General features: G+C 36.9%; 1 protein-coding gene across 1 annotated transcript in view; it reads right to left on the reverse strand.

The window, feature by feature from the left end:
• Window positions 1-983: 983 nt before the first annotated feature.
• Window positions 984-18,457, reverse strand: part of STAC (SH3 and cysteine rich domain) — a 182,688-nt gene continuing 165,214 nt past the window's right edge. Inside the window, exons 10-12 of the mRNA XM_049766469.1 lie at window positions 10,380-10,431; window positions 9,879-10,016; window positions 984-1,536 (exon numbers count right to left, since the gene is read on the reverse strand). Of these exons, the coding sequence (XP_049622426.1) occupies window positions 1,438-1,536; window positions 9,879-10,016; window positions 10,380-10,431 (289 nt within the window). The 3' untranslated portion in view covers window positions 984-1,437. The remainder of the gene's footprint in view (window positions 1,537-9,878; window positions 10,017-10,379; window positions 10,432-18,457) is intronic.

Raw genomic sequence — 18,457 nt, forward strand, 5'->3', positions numbered from 1 at the left:
ACTTATGGATGCTGGCTTTAAAATGAGAGTAAGGCATCCCAGCTACTGTGAAACCTCCTTAGCCATCCTCTCTCAGCTCCCAGCCTCATGCTAAGTGGTCAAAAATAAAATAAATGGAGATGAATGATGCTTTGGTTCTGGGAATAATGAGTTACATGCTCAAGATGCAGCCACTTAAGTTTGAAAAAATTCTCTAATGGTATTATTGCTCTGTAACAAAACAAACCAAACTGACATTGATTTTAAGGTAATTGTGAATTGAAGTTCAACTTATTAATGGTGGCAAAGATGCGAGTTTAAGTGCTAGGATAAGTTTCAGAGAGGAAGGCATCACAGTATATTGCATTCTTGTAAACATTAGTGCATGTACAGAGTAACAGAAATTCCCCTAGAGGATGTTAAGTTGGCCCCAAGTTCCTCTGCTTGCAGAGGGATGAGGCAATAAGGATTTCCCCCCAATTTGACAGCTGCTTGGGTTTACTAGATTGCCCAAAAGAATGAATGCCAATTGGGCTACATTTTTTCAAAAGATATTGTTGTTGATCTCTTTCATGTTCCTGGTTCCTGGTTTCAGGTGGGCTCAAGCTCCAAAAGAGAATCCTCCAGGAAGGTACAGGAAAAAAACACTGCCTCTAGTACAAAGGGTAGGAAATGAACATGGAGCATCCCATGTGGACTTACTACTCGATTCTCTTCCCCAGTCCCTACTTATGGAAAAGACTGAATAACAGAAAGCTCGGCATCATCTTCACTCTGCCCTACCTTAGCCTACTTTGTCCTTTGCTTATAGACCATATGTTCTCCTCACCTGGTGTGCGAACCACAGAAGGACCCCTGCCTGTCAACAATCTTTGAGCAGGACAGATCTCTCTCTCTGGAGTCACACCAATGAAGTCCTTCACACCCTCAGGAAGAACTCAGAGGACTGAACGGCCTTCTCTTAGAGATGAGGGTTTGGGAGGGGAACTGGCCTATGGGAAGCTGAGCAGCAGGTTCCTGGGTGGGGTTTGTCATGTGATAATGCTGATGGAGTAGTACTGAGGACAAAGATCTGGAACCAGAATCACACCTGGTGCCATGAATCTGAACCTCACACTGGGGTCACATTGCAAATGGCAGCGCCCTCCACTAGATTAGCGTACAACCACAAAGAGAGTAAAAGAGAGACATCTGGGGATGATTGGAGGAGGTGGTGGTCCTATTGTCTACACCAGATACAGCACTTGGGTCTGTTGGGACTCAGCCTCTATCCCACCCTGGGTAGGCTGTTGGGCCATGAGCTTTCAGTTCCACGGCTCTTCTCGGACAGTATCAGATCCCAAGTCTTTTTAGGCGGTTCCCTGGCTGACCAGGTCGGTGTGGCAGCCCCTGGATGGACACTGTGAGAGAAGGCACCTCAACAAAGGGTGCCCACTGTTAAGAGAGCAGGGTCAGCAATCAGACATTTTCCAGGACCTCCAAGGGAACGAGGCCTCTCTTCTTCCCGCTGAGGACTCTGATGAAGCCATCTTGTTCTTCTTCTGAAGTCACACAGATCTGCAGGCCAAGGAAGAAACCATCAGACAAATGATTTATATTATTTATAGTAGTGCTTGAGTCACTGCTGCAGGTGGGCAGAGGACCACCAAAATGGGTGAAAGGGAGACTTTATCAGGATGGGAAGTGGGACTCTTGCAAGGGGAAAAGGTTGCTAAAACATTAGGCAGAGCCAGGGTTTGGCAGGAGGCCCAACAATGAATACTTTCTGAGGTTTGGTTTTATAAAAAGCAAATGGGATTCATCATAGCTTGTCTTTTCTGAGAGTTGCTATGTGGACAGATGGGGATAATGCTTATCACAGCGGCTAGTCTGTGGCATGAGAAAAGTCCTTAGTATATCATATTAAGGATGCTTTCATGCGTACACAGATCCTATCAGGAAGTTAAATGAAACTCTCAAGCAAATAGATGCCTACACCATTCCTATTCCAGAACTGGCCCTGTCACTGCGCTGAAGGGTAGAAGGTATGGTCTGGCTAGATAATAATAATAATATACGTTTGAAAGGAGACTCTGGTATGTGGTGATTGAACCTAGGAGTAAGAAATTTCTCCCTTGAATAGTAACATTGAAGCAAAGACAAGGGCATTATAGAAAGGAGGGGGAAAGGAACCAGAAAGGATGGCAAACCCAACTAAACTCTTCTGAGCACTTTAGCTGACAGAGCTCATTGACAGAAACTTGGCCATCAATTTATCACCAAAATAACCACCTGAGAATAATATTAATAACAACAACAATAATAATTGTTATATAATGTTATTCAATCAGAATCACATTAATCTGATCAATTCTATTGGGGTTACTTGATTTATGGGTGGATAAAGGTGACCAAAATCACCAAGATTCCACATCAAGGCTTTGCATCATGAAAAAGAACAAAAGTGACTGTTATATCAGCCAACAACCTGGTGTTAAGGAATTTTAAGGAGGAGATAGCTGATACAGGTATCAACTGGTAGTGTTTTTTTTTTAGAGAAATTTGATAAGAGTATATCAATAACTGGAAAATAACTGTTTTCCTAAAATATATTGTAAAAGTAACCAGAGTTGAGCAGAGATAGTTCAGGGGGTAAGTAGCTTGTCTTCCAGGAGGACATGTATCTAACTTCCATTCAATACCTGGTACCATATAGTGTCTGCTGAGCACTATCAAGGGTCACTCCTGAATACAGACCCCAAAATAGCCACTAAGCACCATTAGGTGTGGATCAAAACTCTTTCCAAAGTAATCAGTCACGAAGAAGCAATTAGTTTTAAAATGATCACTGAAATTATCAAAAATAAAGGATAAAATATTTTAAACACCCAGAAATCAGTGAATACTTATATACTTTCATGTAGACCTAGATTATAAATTGCTAGATTGTTTTGTGGGGGGTCACAGGGATTACTCCTGGTGGTGCTCAGAGAACCATGTGGGTACCAGGGATTGATTGGGATGCCTGGGTTGGTAGCATGCAAGCAAATGCTCTATTCTCTGAGCAAGATTATTTTTTCAGTAGAGGACCAGAGTAAAACTTTTTTTTGGCTTTGTAGGTTATATTATCTTTATTCCAACTACTCAAGTAGGCTACTCTAGGATAAAAGCAGACAAAGATAAATCATATACAAACGAATGTTGCTGTATCAAAACATGATCTGGCTTGATTCATTTGCCAAAATTGGCTAGTTACTGGTTTATTAAATAAAATGCTATTCAGTTTCTAAAAACTTGAGAAATATTTTGTAAGAAACTTGAAATTTTTCTATATATGGATGGTCATGGAAACTATTAGGCTGAGAGAAATAAGTTCAAAGGAGAGAGACAGACACAGAAATAGTCTCATTCATCTGTGGGATTTAAGAAAAATAAAAGACATTATTATAGTAATACCCAGAGACAATAGAGATGAGAGCTGAAAGGACCAGCCCATGACATGAAGCTTACCACAAAGAATGGTGAGTGCAGTTAGAGAAATAAGTACATTAACAACTACTATGACAATAGTAATGAGTGAGAGAAAAAGAATTCCTGTCTCAAATACAGGTAGGTGGTGGGGAGGAGGGAGAGTGGGGGATTGGTGATGGGAAGGTTGTACTGGTGAAGAGGGTGTTGTTTTTTTTTATAACTGAAACCGAACTACAAATATATTTGAAATCATGGTGCTTAAATAAAGATATTATTAAAAATAAATATTATCTTGAACAATAAAAATAAAATAAAATTGAATATGATGAGTTAGATGCAAAGTTTGATGGGAAATATAGAACAATGATCGCACAAAATAGTTTGATGGTTGAATTATCTATGGTTTTACTTTTTCTTTAATACCTTTTGTTTTTCCAAAATTTCTCCACAATAAATTTAATTTAATTAAATAATGCACTATTACTATAATTTAAAAATAATCTAACTTTTTTTCTTTAAAGCTTTGACAGAACACAAGATTTCTTTCATTTTGCATTGTTGTTTTGGTATGGGTTTTGGGTCCCACTGGTTGTGCTCATGGTTTGCTTCTGAATCTATTCTCAGGAATCACTCCTGGTGTGCTAGGAGAACCTTAAGACATTTTGGTGATAAAATTTGGATTGGCTGCTGTAAGACAAATGCCCTATCCTGCTGTATTTCAGCTCCAGCCCCAAGAATACACGAGTGAAATAAAAGTTGTTTTATAAATATGAGAGGCCCACAAATCAATTAAAAATAATTTGGTGCTTAAAGTTGATTTAACATAGTTTAGACAATTTTTAAAATGAGAAACATAGTCTGTGCAGAGATAAATTTCACAATAAAAGGAAAACCTAATTCTATTTGGAAAGAAAAGGTCTATAGAAAAACTAATAGAATAATTGTGAGACCAAACAACTGGGACAGAAATATTTAATCAAAAAGATGCATTGCATTTGTTTTCAAAATAAAATTTCTTCTATTTCCCTGATAATAACCATTACCATTAATCTTTTTGGATTTTTAGAGTTATAAATATCTTGCTGCTGCTGGCTAGGGACTAGATTACTTCAGATAAATTTCACACTTAGGTTTTGCTTTGTAGAATGACAAAGGAGGAGAATGGTCTTGTCACATATCCACAATGTCCAGGGATAGGTCCAAGTAATTTGTTCAGGGGTCCACTCTTAACTGTTAACTTAATATGGGGGAGAAGCTACTCTTCTTATTTCACAGATGAATATGTTGGCCTTCTAAGAGGATTTTGTCAAACCACACAGAATACCATTCCAAATCTGTCAACACTTGGAACTGTGCTCTTGCTACTAAGCTAAAACTTTCCTCCAAACAAACACAATTTGGGATTTTACATAAAAAATAATTTAGGACACTAAGTTGAAGAAATATCTCTATAAAAGATTTTAAAATGCAATTTTTTCTCAAGTTGTTGACATTTTTCAGAATATAATTGCTATCTTGGCAACAAGGTTTGAAAGCAGAGAACTTACATAGGAGTAAAGAGACCTCTACGACTTTTTTCTCTAGACTCAAATTTAATGGAACTTAAAATGTTATCAATTATTATAGAACAATCCTAGGACTTAAAAGTGAGATAATGTAATAAGAACCATCTGACTTTGGCTGTGATCCGAACACCTGGAGAGTTTGGAAGGAGACCAATTTTTCATTTTACTGCTTCAGCAGTAAAAGAAAAAAAAAAAAAAAAGGAAAAAACCCGTTTCTGGGGTGAAGTATTTTTTGACAAAATCTAAAGTTGTTCTCATTCAGGTGATTTAAAAACCACATACTCCCTGAGGATGCCAGGTTGGGGTTAAAGAGATGGTTTAAAGAGCAAAGCTCCTGCTTTGCCTGCAGGAATATCTGGAACCACATAGATGGTCCCCAGGAATAGCCCTCAAGTATCATGAGATGTAGTTCAAATCTCTACCTCTATTCAAAAATAAAATAAAATCAATTACTACACTAGACAAACACCAGGAGATCCTTTTGGTTTGAGGGCAGACTGAAAAGCTATGATGGCATCTTGATTGTGCCCTATTAAGGAAGTTGCATGGTTTGCCTCACCTGTATTACCTACCCCAGGACACTGTCACTTCAAACATGAGGGCAAAGAATGCCGATGAGGGGCCCATTCTCAGAGAACATATTATTTCAGGAAGAGGCCAAGGAATTGGTAGGAATCACTGAGCAGATGTTCTGCTTCAGGAAATTGATCAACTTGAACAAGTCTTAATTTGCCTTCTGGCTCTACTGATTTGTATTGGAATAACCTCAAAAATAGTGTTTCAGCTCAAATGGGGAGGCACACAATTATTCTGAGAAAAAAATCAAATAGGCTAGCAGAAATAATTTAAAACAGTATTCTAAATGGTGAACATTTTCCTCAAGCTTGATTCATTTAAAATTTTTTTTTAGCATCCTAAATTTTTGGAACAGGAAGTGTGTTCCAAATGGGGGTAAACTAGAGAAGTTTGAAGCATTAGTTAAAAATACTGCTTATTAAACTCAAACTACAACAAGCTATACACAAAAGGGACCTGTTACACGAGCAGTCCAGGGGGCTAAGGGTGGAGGTATGGTGGAGAAAGGTCAACACTGGTAGTGGGGATGGTTCTAATTCACTGTCACTTAAATACAACTGTTAAAGTCTTGTAATTCACATTGGTCTCAATAGATATTTTTGGTATATTGGTCTCAATATTTTTAAAAAATACCTTTTTTGGGATGGGGTGTGTATGACATTGGAAATAGGGATTTCCAATTGAGGAGGATGGTCTATTGCCTGGCATGCCCATCAGGGAGGTGGTTTGAAAGGGAATTGTTTTAAAAGGACCTTTTGATTCAATTGTCCTTCCCTTCATAACACTTGCTGTTCCTGAGATCCTAATCATGCTATTGGTATGTATATATATGTACAGCTCAGAGGTTTGGTTTACTGTTCAGAGTTTTGCTCAACATTGTTTGAGGTGTGTGGTTTAGTGCAAGACACCAACTTAGAGCTTTTTAACCAAAACAGATGATCACAATCCAGTAAGGATTAGCCATGAGAGATCAACATATACTTTCAAGGGAGACAGAGCATTATGTACTATCTTCAGGGGTAGTAGTTTCCTGAACATGCAGTGGGTAAGGGCATTCTCTCATATGCCACCACTTTTTATAGGTAGATGACAAGATGACTCTGTGGATGGTGCAGGAAGCTACATGTTAGACAAACACAGGGTCCAGGGAAAATGGGCAACTTGTGCAGTAAATGAAGGAGCAGAAGATCTTGGGTACATTATGTCAGCACAGTGATGGCATTTGGTCTTTCTATTTATTTATTTATTTTTAATTATCTTTATTTAAGCACCATGTTTACAAACATATTTGTAGTTGGGGTTTTGGGTCTTGGTCTCTTTAAACATATATCTCATGCTTAAGGATCAAGGTAAAAGGAAGTTTTTCAAAGTTGTGTCTGTCTTAATGTCTTTATGTGGTATGTTTATGAGCAATTTTGTAAGTGGGAAGAACAACAATTTCAAGTAAAATTTAAAGACAATAGAATAATGACCCAATTTTCTAAGGATATTAGAGATTTTTTAATTAGAAGGCATACACCTCTTGGGATATTTGTATTTACAGATGCAGATGCTGCTACAATTAGACATACTAGAGAGCATGTGGTACTGGTGTGTGTGTGTGTGTGTTGTGAGACCGTAAATGTGTGGACATATCAACATAAGTGAATCATGTTAAGCACTGAGGCCCAGAAAAATTAAAGCAAGGCTGTGCACTCTTATATTATTGGATAGAAAAAACTATTTTCAATTTTGCTTTTTAAACTTAGCCTTTCATATTTTACTTTTTGAAAGTATCTTAAATGGGAATAAAAAAAAACCTTCAAGAAAATTTTGAGCATATTTTCCCTTGATGCTTATATGACTTTTTCGTTACTAGGATGCCATTAATTCTTAATTTATTCCTTCACTGTAGATATTTGTCTTATTCTAGGTTTGTTCTGATTTATCCAAAGAGAAAATATATGATTTGTCCACATGAGCCAGGGAATTTTCACCATCTATTAAAGCCTATGTATTCTAAATTCTTTTTGGAAGACATCAGGTCACCTTTCTTAGAGGCCAGCTTTCCATATTACTTTCTGGTCCATCACTCTCTCCTGTGGGCCTACAAAGTTGCAAGATTTTGAGATTTAGACAGGTCTATACTAAAGTGATTGGAATAATGACTATAGGGAGGTTATAATAACTATTGTAATATATATTTACTATATATAAAATATTGTTGTGTTTGTAATAATAACATTGGAACAGCAGGGCCATTTTAATTTCTCCCTTTGTGGATACATTTGGGGAAAGGTGAGTAGGATTTGGGTTTGAATTCCAGAATCCATCCATCCATTTCTAACATCAGAAAGTGTTATTAACTTTACCCACTGTCATGAAACTTGTTATTATTTTAACTATTAGGAATACAAGAATGATGATCATCATTTTAGTAGTTTTTAAATTATTTAAAAATTTTATTTTAGGGGCTGGAGTGGTGGTGCGGAGTGGTAAGGTGTCTGCCTTTCTGGTGCTAGCCTAGGATGGACTGCGGTTCGATCCTCCGGCGTTCCATATGGTCCCCAAAGCCAGGAGTGATTTCTGAGCTCATAGCCAGGAGTAATCCCTGAGCATCGCTGGGTGTGGCCCAAAAATCCAAAAAAAATCTATTTTATATATTTTCCTTGGGTACATTATGGAAAATGGAATTAATGTATTCATGAAGTTGAGCAACATCATAAAACTCAGGATACCAAATCATATACAAAAAGATGATGATGTTTTCTAGCATTTATGAAGATGTCAATTTCACTGATTTCACTAATTCATTGATTCTCACCTCTAACTTTTGCTAATGTGTATATGAAAAATACCAATGTTATTGCTCTTTAATTTTTACTAACTTTTATTTATTTTATTAATTGATATTACAAAGCAGGGATTCAGCATGTTTTAAAAATCTATTCTTCTATATTACTTTCTTGAGATTTTTCTTCTAGAGATACTTCTGAAGTCATAAAAAGAGCAAATCATTCTTTGAGGGTGTATTTATTAGCTTGAAACTGGTTAAATCATTTGGGGCCATAGTGGCAAATAAAATGGTTGATGAAGTTGAGAAAAACAATTTTTAAAAATGTCATATCAGATATAATTATAAAGAAATCATTTTGTTTTCTTATGGAACTTAAAAGCTATCTTTAAAAAACAATTTCAAAATTGAAACATCAAAGATTTGTTTGTGTAATTATTTGAGCAAGACTAGTATTAAAATAAATGAATTTTCCATTTGTATTTTTATGGGGTAAGTCATTATCTTATCAGCCAGATGCATTCATATTTTAGGAAATTATTATAGTCAGAATGTATATAGAAAAAAGGTATGTTTTTGATGTACTAAATTGGAAATTAGGATTTACTTATGGTACGTTTTTTATTAGAGGAGAAAAATTTCTAATGTCTCATTTCTAAAATCATATCCAGATACACCAAAAGCAAAATTGGAGATTTGCATTCTAGGATATGATAGAAGAGAAGAGGAGCTGAGACAGACAGAGAACATGGGCAGGTGAAATCTTTTTTCAGGTCAATGGAGACAAAGAAGTAGAGTAGGACAAAAAGCTGAGCTACATGTGTCTGTCATTGTCAGATTTCAGGAAAGGCATGGAAGAGTACAAAGTAAGACGTTTGAGAACACACGGGTGCAGGGCATTTTCACATCACTTTTCAGGATATTGACAACATCACAACAAATTCTACAATAAACAGGACAATGAATTAGGATCAGACAGTTATCCAGAGGAGGGAATGCCTCTGTTCTGCTTATTTTACAGTGATGGGAAGATGCCCTTGATCTCAGCCTCTTTAAGAATAACTCAAAGGTGTCTTTTTGTTAGATGTAAAATGCGGTGAACTCTGGAAGAAAGTGGCAGATGACACATTCCCCAGAAACTCAGACTAATGAAAAATTAGTCTCCATTGGTAGCGAACAGCACAGCCTAAACTAGAATACAGACTCATAGCAGAGACCAGTGGTCTTCAAGGAAACAGATGCATTCTAGATGTTACCCTGTTGGATAGTGTTCTGCACGCTTGATCTTTTCATTCAGACAGGTGTGAGCTGTTGTTTGTGACATGGGATGCCTTGGTATCGCTTAGGAACTACTTCTGGATCAGTAGTCTGAGTTGCTCCTGGTGGTACTAAAGATTGAACCCAGACCTCCTGGGTACAGCATGCACTCAGCCTGTTGAGCTAACTGACAGGGCATTGTTCTGGCTCCTGATTTAAACGGTTTAAATAGACTATTGCTGTGTTTTGGTTATTCCAGGCTAGTGAGCTTTACTCACCTGATTCTCCTTCAGTGTTATCTGTCCCTGTTCCTTAGACCCTATGAACGTTCTAACACATCTAAAAATCTTCTCATTGTCTTGTACTCTTTGAACAAAGTTGGCTGGAAAGAAGCCAATTCTATCTTGAATTTTCCCCTGCAAGGCAAAAAGAAAGCATGCATCCATAATTGTAGCATTCATTATTATTTTGTTATCCATTTTGTCTTTTAAGAATTAATTTTAATTAGTATTCTAATTGATTAAAGTTCTTTAATTTTTAAGTGTTACTGGTATTTTTCTATGCATAATTATAAAACCAGACCCATCACCAGTGTCAAGTGATTTTTTTTTTTAAAGAAAGAGAAATGGACTGATGAAATAGTAGAAAAAGTAGTGTGTATTCTCTGTATGTGGCCAATGCAGGTTCACTTTCAGGCTTCTCAATGGTTCTTTGAGGCCTATCATGAGTGAATAGAACAAGCAAAAATAAAAGAAAATAAAAGAAAGAGAAATACTCACTTTCCACCAGTCTTCATTGGAGTCTTCTAGAAGAGTAATCATATCTCCTGGTCTAAAATGAAGAATGAATAAGTTGGGTGAGGAAATAGATGAAGGGGGAAGAAAGGGCATTTGAAAATTGGAGGTAAGAGTTTTTCATTTAGTCAAATAATCATGAAATAAATAGAAATACAATAGATATGATTTTTATTATTTTTCCCATTTATGATACTTGTTGGACATTGAAAGCAAATGTAATTTCTGTGATGTTTTAAAGAAAATAATCTAGCTTTATTTTTGTTCACATAAGTGATAATGCTTGCATTGTAAAAAAAGAAAAATCCACCAAAATTTGGAAGTGATTAAGTTTCAAGTTGCGATCCCCTTTTATGTTCTGTCCATAGTCTTCTAGTGAGGAACACTGTGCTATGTTATGTTTTTTCTAGACTCTTCTCCATACACTTACATCTATATGTTGATGTATACTTGATTTGTTTGTTTACTACTGACTAAGTGACTCTTTTGTGTGTGTAATTCCAAAATTTCCCTCCTACCTATCTATATTTCTTCCCTTTTTTCCCTTGGTGCAAGCAACACAAGCATCTCAAATCTATAAAATCTCTTTCCCCTGCCACTGTCTTTTTAAAATCTAGAATACTTTTGCTAAGTTTCACTGCCACCTTTTCTATTGGTGTTACTGAAATACACCAATAGAAAATTGATCTAGACTTATGTATATGTATATGTCTTTTCAAATGTTGATGAAGAAATGGTTCAACTGTTGATGAAGAAATGGTTTAACTGACCAAAAAGATGCTTTTGTTATGCTTTTGTGGTTGTCGAAGTACTTTTTTCTATTTAACTTTCACATATACAAGTGGGTGTATATTTTAATTCTTTGTATTCAGCATTTATAGAAATTTTCACAATTTGAATATTCATTATTATTCAATTTGGGAGCATGCTTTCTTCTCTTTTGTTTCTTCTGTTTTCGTTCATTCTTCTCTTCTGCTTTCTTGGAAGCAGAAGACATGTTGAACATTGAGTCTTTTAGAGAAATAACACATCTTTTATCTTTCTTATGAACTTTCCATTTCTATTTTCCTTTTCTTATTTTTTCAAACTTATCTTAGGTGCTTTTTTGTGTGTTTGTGCATTTCTCTCCCATCACCATTATAATACATAGACTTTTAAAGAAAAAAATTCCGAGTTACTTTTTGTCTAAAATCTCCCCTTTTCATAGTTATCATTTTCTGTGTGGATATAAAATATCAATAAAAATTTATGATGACATTTTATATATATATATATATATATATATATATATATATATATATTGGTTTTTGGGCCACACCCGGCGGTGCTCAGGGGTTACTCCTGGCTGTCTGCTCAGAAATAGCTCCTGGCAGGCACGGGGGACAATATGGGACACCGGGATTCGAACCAATGACCTTTGGTCCTGGATTGGCTGCTTGCAAGGCAAACGCCGCTGTGCTATCTCTCCGGGCCCGACATTATATTTTTTAAGAAAAAAATATTTCTTTTGAATTTTTGAATTTTTCAACCTCTCTAATTAGTTTACCAATTTATTTTATTACTTCATAGAAAGGTATATTTTGCAATGTTCATATTTCTTGTTTTTTTTTTTAAATATTATATTAATGGTTAAAAATAGAAGTAGAATGACCTGAGTACCTTAGTGGGCTTCTCTGTTACTGAATCCATCTGTTAATGCAATGGGTCTCCTTCCTGAATGTGGTTAATTTGAAGCACTTTTAAAAAAAATCATGGTGCATAAATTGATCATCTGAGTTTCATAGGTTTGCAATTATACACTCTAGCAGGATGGAGTATTGTACTATTATTACCAACTATCATAAGCAGGTCATTTGATTAAAGGCATTCTCACCTTGGTAAGAGAGCAGTTAAGCTAACTTGTCCTCTGATTAGAGCTGGCTTTTCCTTTTCCTTTTGCTCTCCTCTAGCAAGTAGGGAGGTACAAAATTATCCGAACATAATCATTTCATTTTTTCAGACCACTGTGGACTCCTCATTAAGCATAGTTTCCCTTTTCTTATTGTACAAGTATTAGTTTAAATTTTGGTCAAACACCATTGCTGCCTAGTGCTCATAAGCAACAATGTATTATGAATACAGTTGGTAGTCTGTATCAGATATATTTTCCCAATTATGTATCATAAAAAAACCTGAAAGATATCACTCACATGTCTGGTTTGCTCAGAATGACCTTTGCTCTAGTCTATGCTTCTCTTATCTTAAGAAGCTAGTTGGACATTTATGGAAATGGCAAAGTTTCAAAGAAGCAAATTGAAACATGAAAAACATATAAACTACCTACATTTGGTGCTACATCAACTGAAAACTCACTACTCCCACTTCTTTTTATTGAACAAAACAAATCACAAAACCTGTATTATGCTGAGTGAAATAAGTCAGAGGGAGAGAGATAGACACATAAATAGTCTCACTCATCTGTGGGATTTAAGAAAAATAAAAGACAAGATTGTAATAATACCCAGAGACAATAGAGATGAGGGCTGGAAGGACCAGCCTAAGATATGAAGCTTACCACAAAGAAGGGTAAGTGCATTTAGAGAAAAAAAAAACAACTACACTGACAACTATCATGATAATGGCACTGAATGAAAGAAATAGATTGCCTGTCTTGAATACAGGCAGAAGTTGGGGGAGGAGAAAATGGGGGCTTTGGTGGTGGTAAGGTTGCACTGGTGAAGGAAGGTGTGTTCTTTTTTATAACTAAAACCCAACCAAAATCATGGTGCTTAAATAAAGGTATTATAATACTCTGGTTTCTCTTCAGATCTCATAAATAAAGATATAAAAACAAAGAGCAAAAAACAAAACAAAACAAAACAAAAACCAAAAAAAAAAAACAACCAAAAAAACAAAAACCCAAACCTGTCTAGATTCAGGCAATGAATAAATTGAGTGAGGGTAACCTTTATGGTGAGAGAAAAAAATTAAGTTTCATGGCCAAGGAAAGGATGATTAATTTGGGATAAGAATGCAATCAACTCATTGGGACTTCCTTATGTTCTTCAATGAATTTGCTGTGTGCATAGTGTGTCTTTGAATGCCCTCCAATATATGAAGTGTTTTTTGTTCCCCCAGAGCATCCTTTGATAGCTGGTTCTTATTCACTATTCTCAACTCAGTTATTTTCTGTAGTCTGCCAGGAAATTCCCAAGATTTTTGGTTCTCTGTTAGCAGTATTTCTTATTTTCTAGTACTGTTATAAATATACTCTTTAAAAAATACATTTTTTCTGACACGGTAAGGGATGTAGCAAGTGGAGAAGTAGATTTGTGTGTTCATTTTGCTATTCTGATTCAATCTCCTGTGCTTTCATTTTCAATTCTTTGTTAATATCTATCTTCATAGGGGATTCCAAATATAACAGGCTTATTGCACCTGAAGCATTAAACACAATTGGTATTTTGGTATTTCAACAGTCACAGCTTTGTGCTGATGCCACAGAAAATGAGATAGCTGAAAAAAAAATCACTCTTCCCAGGTGAGGGATTTAATTAAGCAGCAAAAATGAAAGTGATGTAGAAAAATCCTTTTAGCTCCAACGGATTTTATTTCACCTAATAACCCAAGAAATCATGTGTTATTCTCAAGTACAATGACTGTTCCGATGGTTTGGTAGAAATCCTAAGTAGAGAATAAAGCCAGGATTGAGGGACACACTTTTTCCTAAGGATAAAAAAGAGATGGGGCCACTGGAATCAAACTTCTATTTTTAGAGTTTAGAGTTTAGATACACCCATCCTGCATGCAGAAGTTGACGGTGTTGAGTGCAGGACCCTTGTGACTAAGCCACAATTAGAATAAGATGTTCACAGGAATACATCTATGGTTTTATGAGCAACACAAGAAAAATTGCTGACATTGTGATGGGGACTCTGTCTTCTCCTATAAAAGAGCTCTGCCAGGCTCAGAAAATGGCTTGGTGAGTAAGAATAGTTACAGAATTTCTTTAATATTTTCCTATTTGCTAATCATTTAACAAATATTTTAGAATGCCAATGCTGCAAGAGCCGGTTGTCCTAACAGGAGTTATATTTTGGTAAGTAAAGTTTTCACTAAAGTTAATTGCCTAATGAGAAAGATGGCTAAAAGAGGAAATTACAGAATAAAAATATTTAATTAGTATATGTATAATAATAAATATTTAATGTGTATCTAAAGCTAATGACAATATAATTGCAACTTGTCTTGAGGGATATGAAAGCAATAAATTGGATGCAGTCATCAAAAACAAGGGTAGACTTCTGCTAATATTAGTTAAACACTAATCATTTAACTCCCAAGTGAGACTCGGCCAACTGGGCCAGTTCATTCTAATGACCTTTTTTTTTCCCCTGTAGGCAGATTCTTGCTAAGGGCAGCACCTGAAACCAAGACAATTCTCTACCATCTGGCTCAGCAAATTCATAGTTTGTGATATTTGAACCACTCTCGTGCCCCTCTGGTTATAACCCATCAATTTTAACATTATGTCCCAGAGACCACACTCTCTGCAAATCTTTACCAACACTCCACTCTTGGTGAGTCTCAAAGGAATCATGCAAGATAAAAAGCACTTCAGTGTACAGGTGCTCAGGGCTTATTCCTAGTTTTTCACTCAGAAATTATTCATGGAAGACTCAGAGGCAACCACATGGGATGATGAGGATTGTTTGAATCCAGGTCAACCGCAAGCAAGGCAAAGCCCTACCTGCTGCACTATTTCTCTGGCCCCAGTGTATAAAATTTTTTAAAACTTACTTTAACAATTGTTTCTCAACTCTAGCTAGAAGCCGATTAGTCTCCCTTCTTAAGCATCAACCTCTCCTTTCCCCCAGCCCAACCACATCCCTTATTGGACTACTATATTCCCAGGACACTATGTACATGCCAGAAGTTTCAGATATACTTGCCCTGGGACCAGGTGCCAGACAACAGGAACAGCTGGAGCCCAAAAAATCATGCAAATTAGCTAACCCACAAGAAACCCTGGAAATCTCAGGAACTCCAACTCCAGGGTAGTGGTAAAATGCCTTCATGGCTCAGGCTTATTGTAACCTTGACTCCTAGGGGCAACCTCTGTGACTGTGTGGCAGCTCCTTACTCTCAACTCTAAATTCTCTTCTAAATTCATCTTCAACACATATACAGTCACGTGGTGTCCATGTACACCTGCTGTTAAAGGACTAGAACGTGTTTCCACCTGCTCGACAGGAGCAAATCACAGAAGGGAATGAAGTCTAAGTCTTAAATTTTTCCTTCCCCTCTTGGGCAATGGGACAGATATTTATCAGCGAGGATATACTTCAGATATTTTGTACTTCTGGGGCTCACCTGCACCTTTTCCATGAACCAATTCTTACTGTGTTTAGGTTATTACTATTATGGCACATTCCAAAAAACTTGCACACTGACCTAACAGCAGATGACATCATGTTCTTGATTCATCATGTGTAGAGTTCCTAAGTGAACTCTACCTTTACTTCCATAGTTTCAAGGATTAATTTGTCAGACCTCTAAATACTTAAAAGGATTAATATTGATTAATTCTATCAGAATATCTTTTCTTAAATAAATATTTAAGTGCCATGATTACAAACCAATGTCCCCCAACTTCCTCCTCCCCCACCCCTTGCCTGTATTTGAGACAGGCATTCTACTTCTCTCACTCATTAACATTATCGTGGTGGTTGTTAGTGTAGTTATTTCTCTAACTGTCCTTTGTGGTGAGCTTCATATCATGAGGTCCTTCCAACCCTCATCTCTGGGCATTATTACAATAATGTCTTTTATTTTTCTTAAAACCCATAGATGAGCAAGACTATTCTGTGTGTGTGTGTGTGTGTGTGTGTGTGTGTGTGTGTGTGTGTGTCTTACTTATTTCATTCAGCATAACAGTTTTTATGTGCATCCATGTGTAGGAGAAAATACTGGATATTTTTTAAAGACATAGTTACTGTTCTCAAAATGCTGACAGTCTTAAAGGAAAAGTACATAAAACATGTCAATTTACAGTATATATCATTGCTCAATGAAAAGACATATGCTTGGGGCCGGAGAGATAGCATGGAGGTAAAGCATTTGCCTTGCATGCAGAAGGACGGTGGTTCGAATCCCAGCATCCCACATGGTCCCCCGAGCCTGCCAGGAGCAATTTCTGAGTGCAGAGCCAGGAGGAACCCCTGAGCACTGCTGGGTGTGACTCAAGAAAAACCAACAACAAAAAAAAAGGTATATGCTAAGAGGTTTAAATAAATGTGGAATTTACTCTAAACCAAAGTTGTAAGCATATATGCTTCCTCTAGATTCAACTATCTAGGTATTTTGCCTAGCAGACCAACTTGGGTTTGATCCTGGGCACCCCATGTGAGTTTGATCTGGATTTGATCTTTAGCACTCCCAAGCCCTGCCAGAAAACGATCAACCATCACAGAGCTAGAAGTAAGACTGTGTACAGCTTAGTGTGATCCTTTAATGATGCCCCCCCAAAACAACTTAAAATAAAAAAATCTCAGACACATTAACAATATTTTCATTACATGCTATGTATAACATATTTATAGATTATGTTTATCTTTTAAAGCTGCTGTGTATACTGCTCAATAGATGCACCTGCCCATAAGACGCACATGATTTTTAGATGCTCTCCTCCCTTGCACTCCGGGCAGTATTCAATCCATAAGACACACATTGTGGGGAAAACAGACTGTCTTATGGTATGAAAAATACAGTATATGGGGGCCGGGTAGGTGGCGCTGGAGGTAAGGTGTCTGCCTTGCAAGCGCTAGCCAAGGAAGGACCGCGGTTCGATCCCCCGGCGTCCCATATGGTCCCCCCAAGCCAGGGGCGATTTCTGAGCACATAGCCAGGAGTAACCCCTGAGCATCAAACGGGTGTGGCCCAAAAACCAAAAAAAAAAAAAAAAAAAAAAAGAAAAATACAGTATATGAAAGTCCTTGGTATTATAATATACAATAAGTGTTTAGCATTATATATTTTCCTTAAATACATGTATTTTTATCACTTGGGAATCCAAAAACTAGTGAGCAATACTTTCTTTTCTTTTGTTGTTGTTGTTGTTGTTTGTTTTTGGGTCACACCAGGTGGTGCTCAGGGGTTACTCCTGGCTCTATGCTCAGAAATTGCTCCTGGCAGGCAGGGGGACAATACAGGATGCTGGGATTCGAATCACTGTTAGTCCTGGATCTGCTGTGTGCAAGGTAAACACCTACCACTGTGTTATCTCTCTGGCCCCAAGCAATACTTTCTGAGTAACCTCCTCTTGGAGACTTTTTGCAAAGGTAACTAGTTAATAAAAATGTCTTTGACCTTGTATCTTAATCATGACTTCAGACATTGACCTTTGATACAATCCAGAACTTTAGAAAAGTTTTTCTGACTTTTTATATTCCTATCCCTCATCCCTTTTTCCTCCACTCCAGATTGTGGCCACAAAAGTTGTATCAGGATTGTAATAGATAAGTTGGATGAGTTGGAGTATAGGCAAATGGTCTGGAGGGAGACAGCAATATTTACTAAATGAAAAGGATATGACTCCTTGCATTTGCACACAAGAAGTTTCAGGCGTTCACAGGTTTGAATTCGCTACTAACGTGAGATGAAGCTGCTTCTTACACTGCCCAAGCTTCATGAAAACTCATCAAAATTGCCTCTTTTATTCTGCAAGTATTTGGGGGATAATTTTATATTTTATGCTTTTCCATCTAGTAGGCAAAAAGGACCCCGAATCAAGTTTAGAGCAATCATACCCACTCAGCTGAAACAAATGGACCTGGAAAAAGCAAGCTGAACAGAACAGAAAATGGAGCCGGCAGATTACCCCATTAGTTTTAGATCTATGGCTTAATTTTTCGCTAGACCCATTTCTCAATTTCCATAATTCTGGTCCAGAGCCTTTTATAGTCTGAGCTCATGGACAGGTAACAAGAAACTCCTGAATTTGCAGTATGGTTTTGTTTTAAGACTATAATTTTTAACATTGCCTGCGTTTTTCCAAGTTCAGAGACCAGCTTCAAGAAAAAACA

The sequence above is a fragment of the Suncus etruscus genome, chromosome 20, assembly GCF_024139225.1.
Source record: "Suncus etruscus isolate mSunEtr1 chromosome 20, mSunEtr1.pri.cur, whole genome shotgun sequence".
Lineage (NCBI taxonomy): Eukaryota > Metazoa > Chordata > Mammalia > Eulipotyphla > Soricidae > Suncus > Suncus etruscus.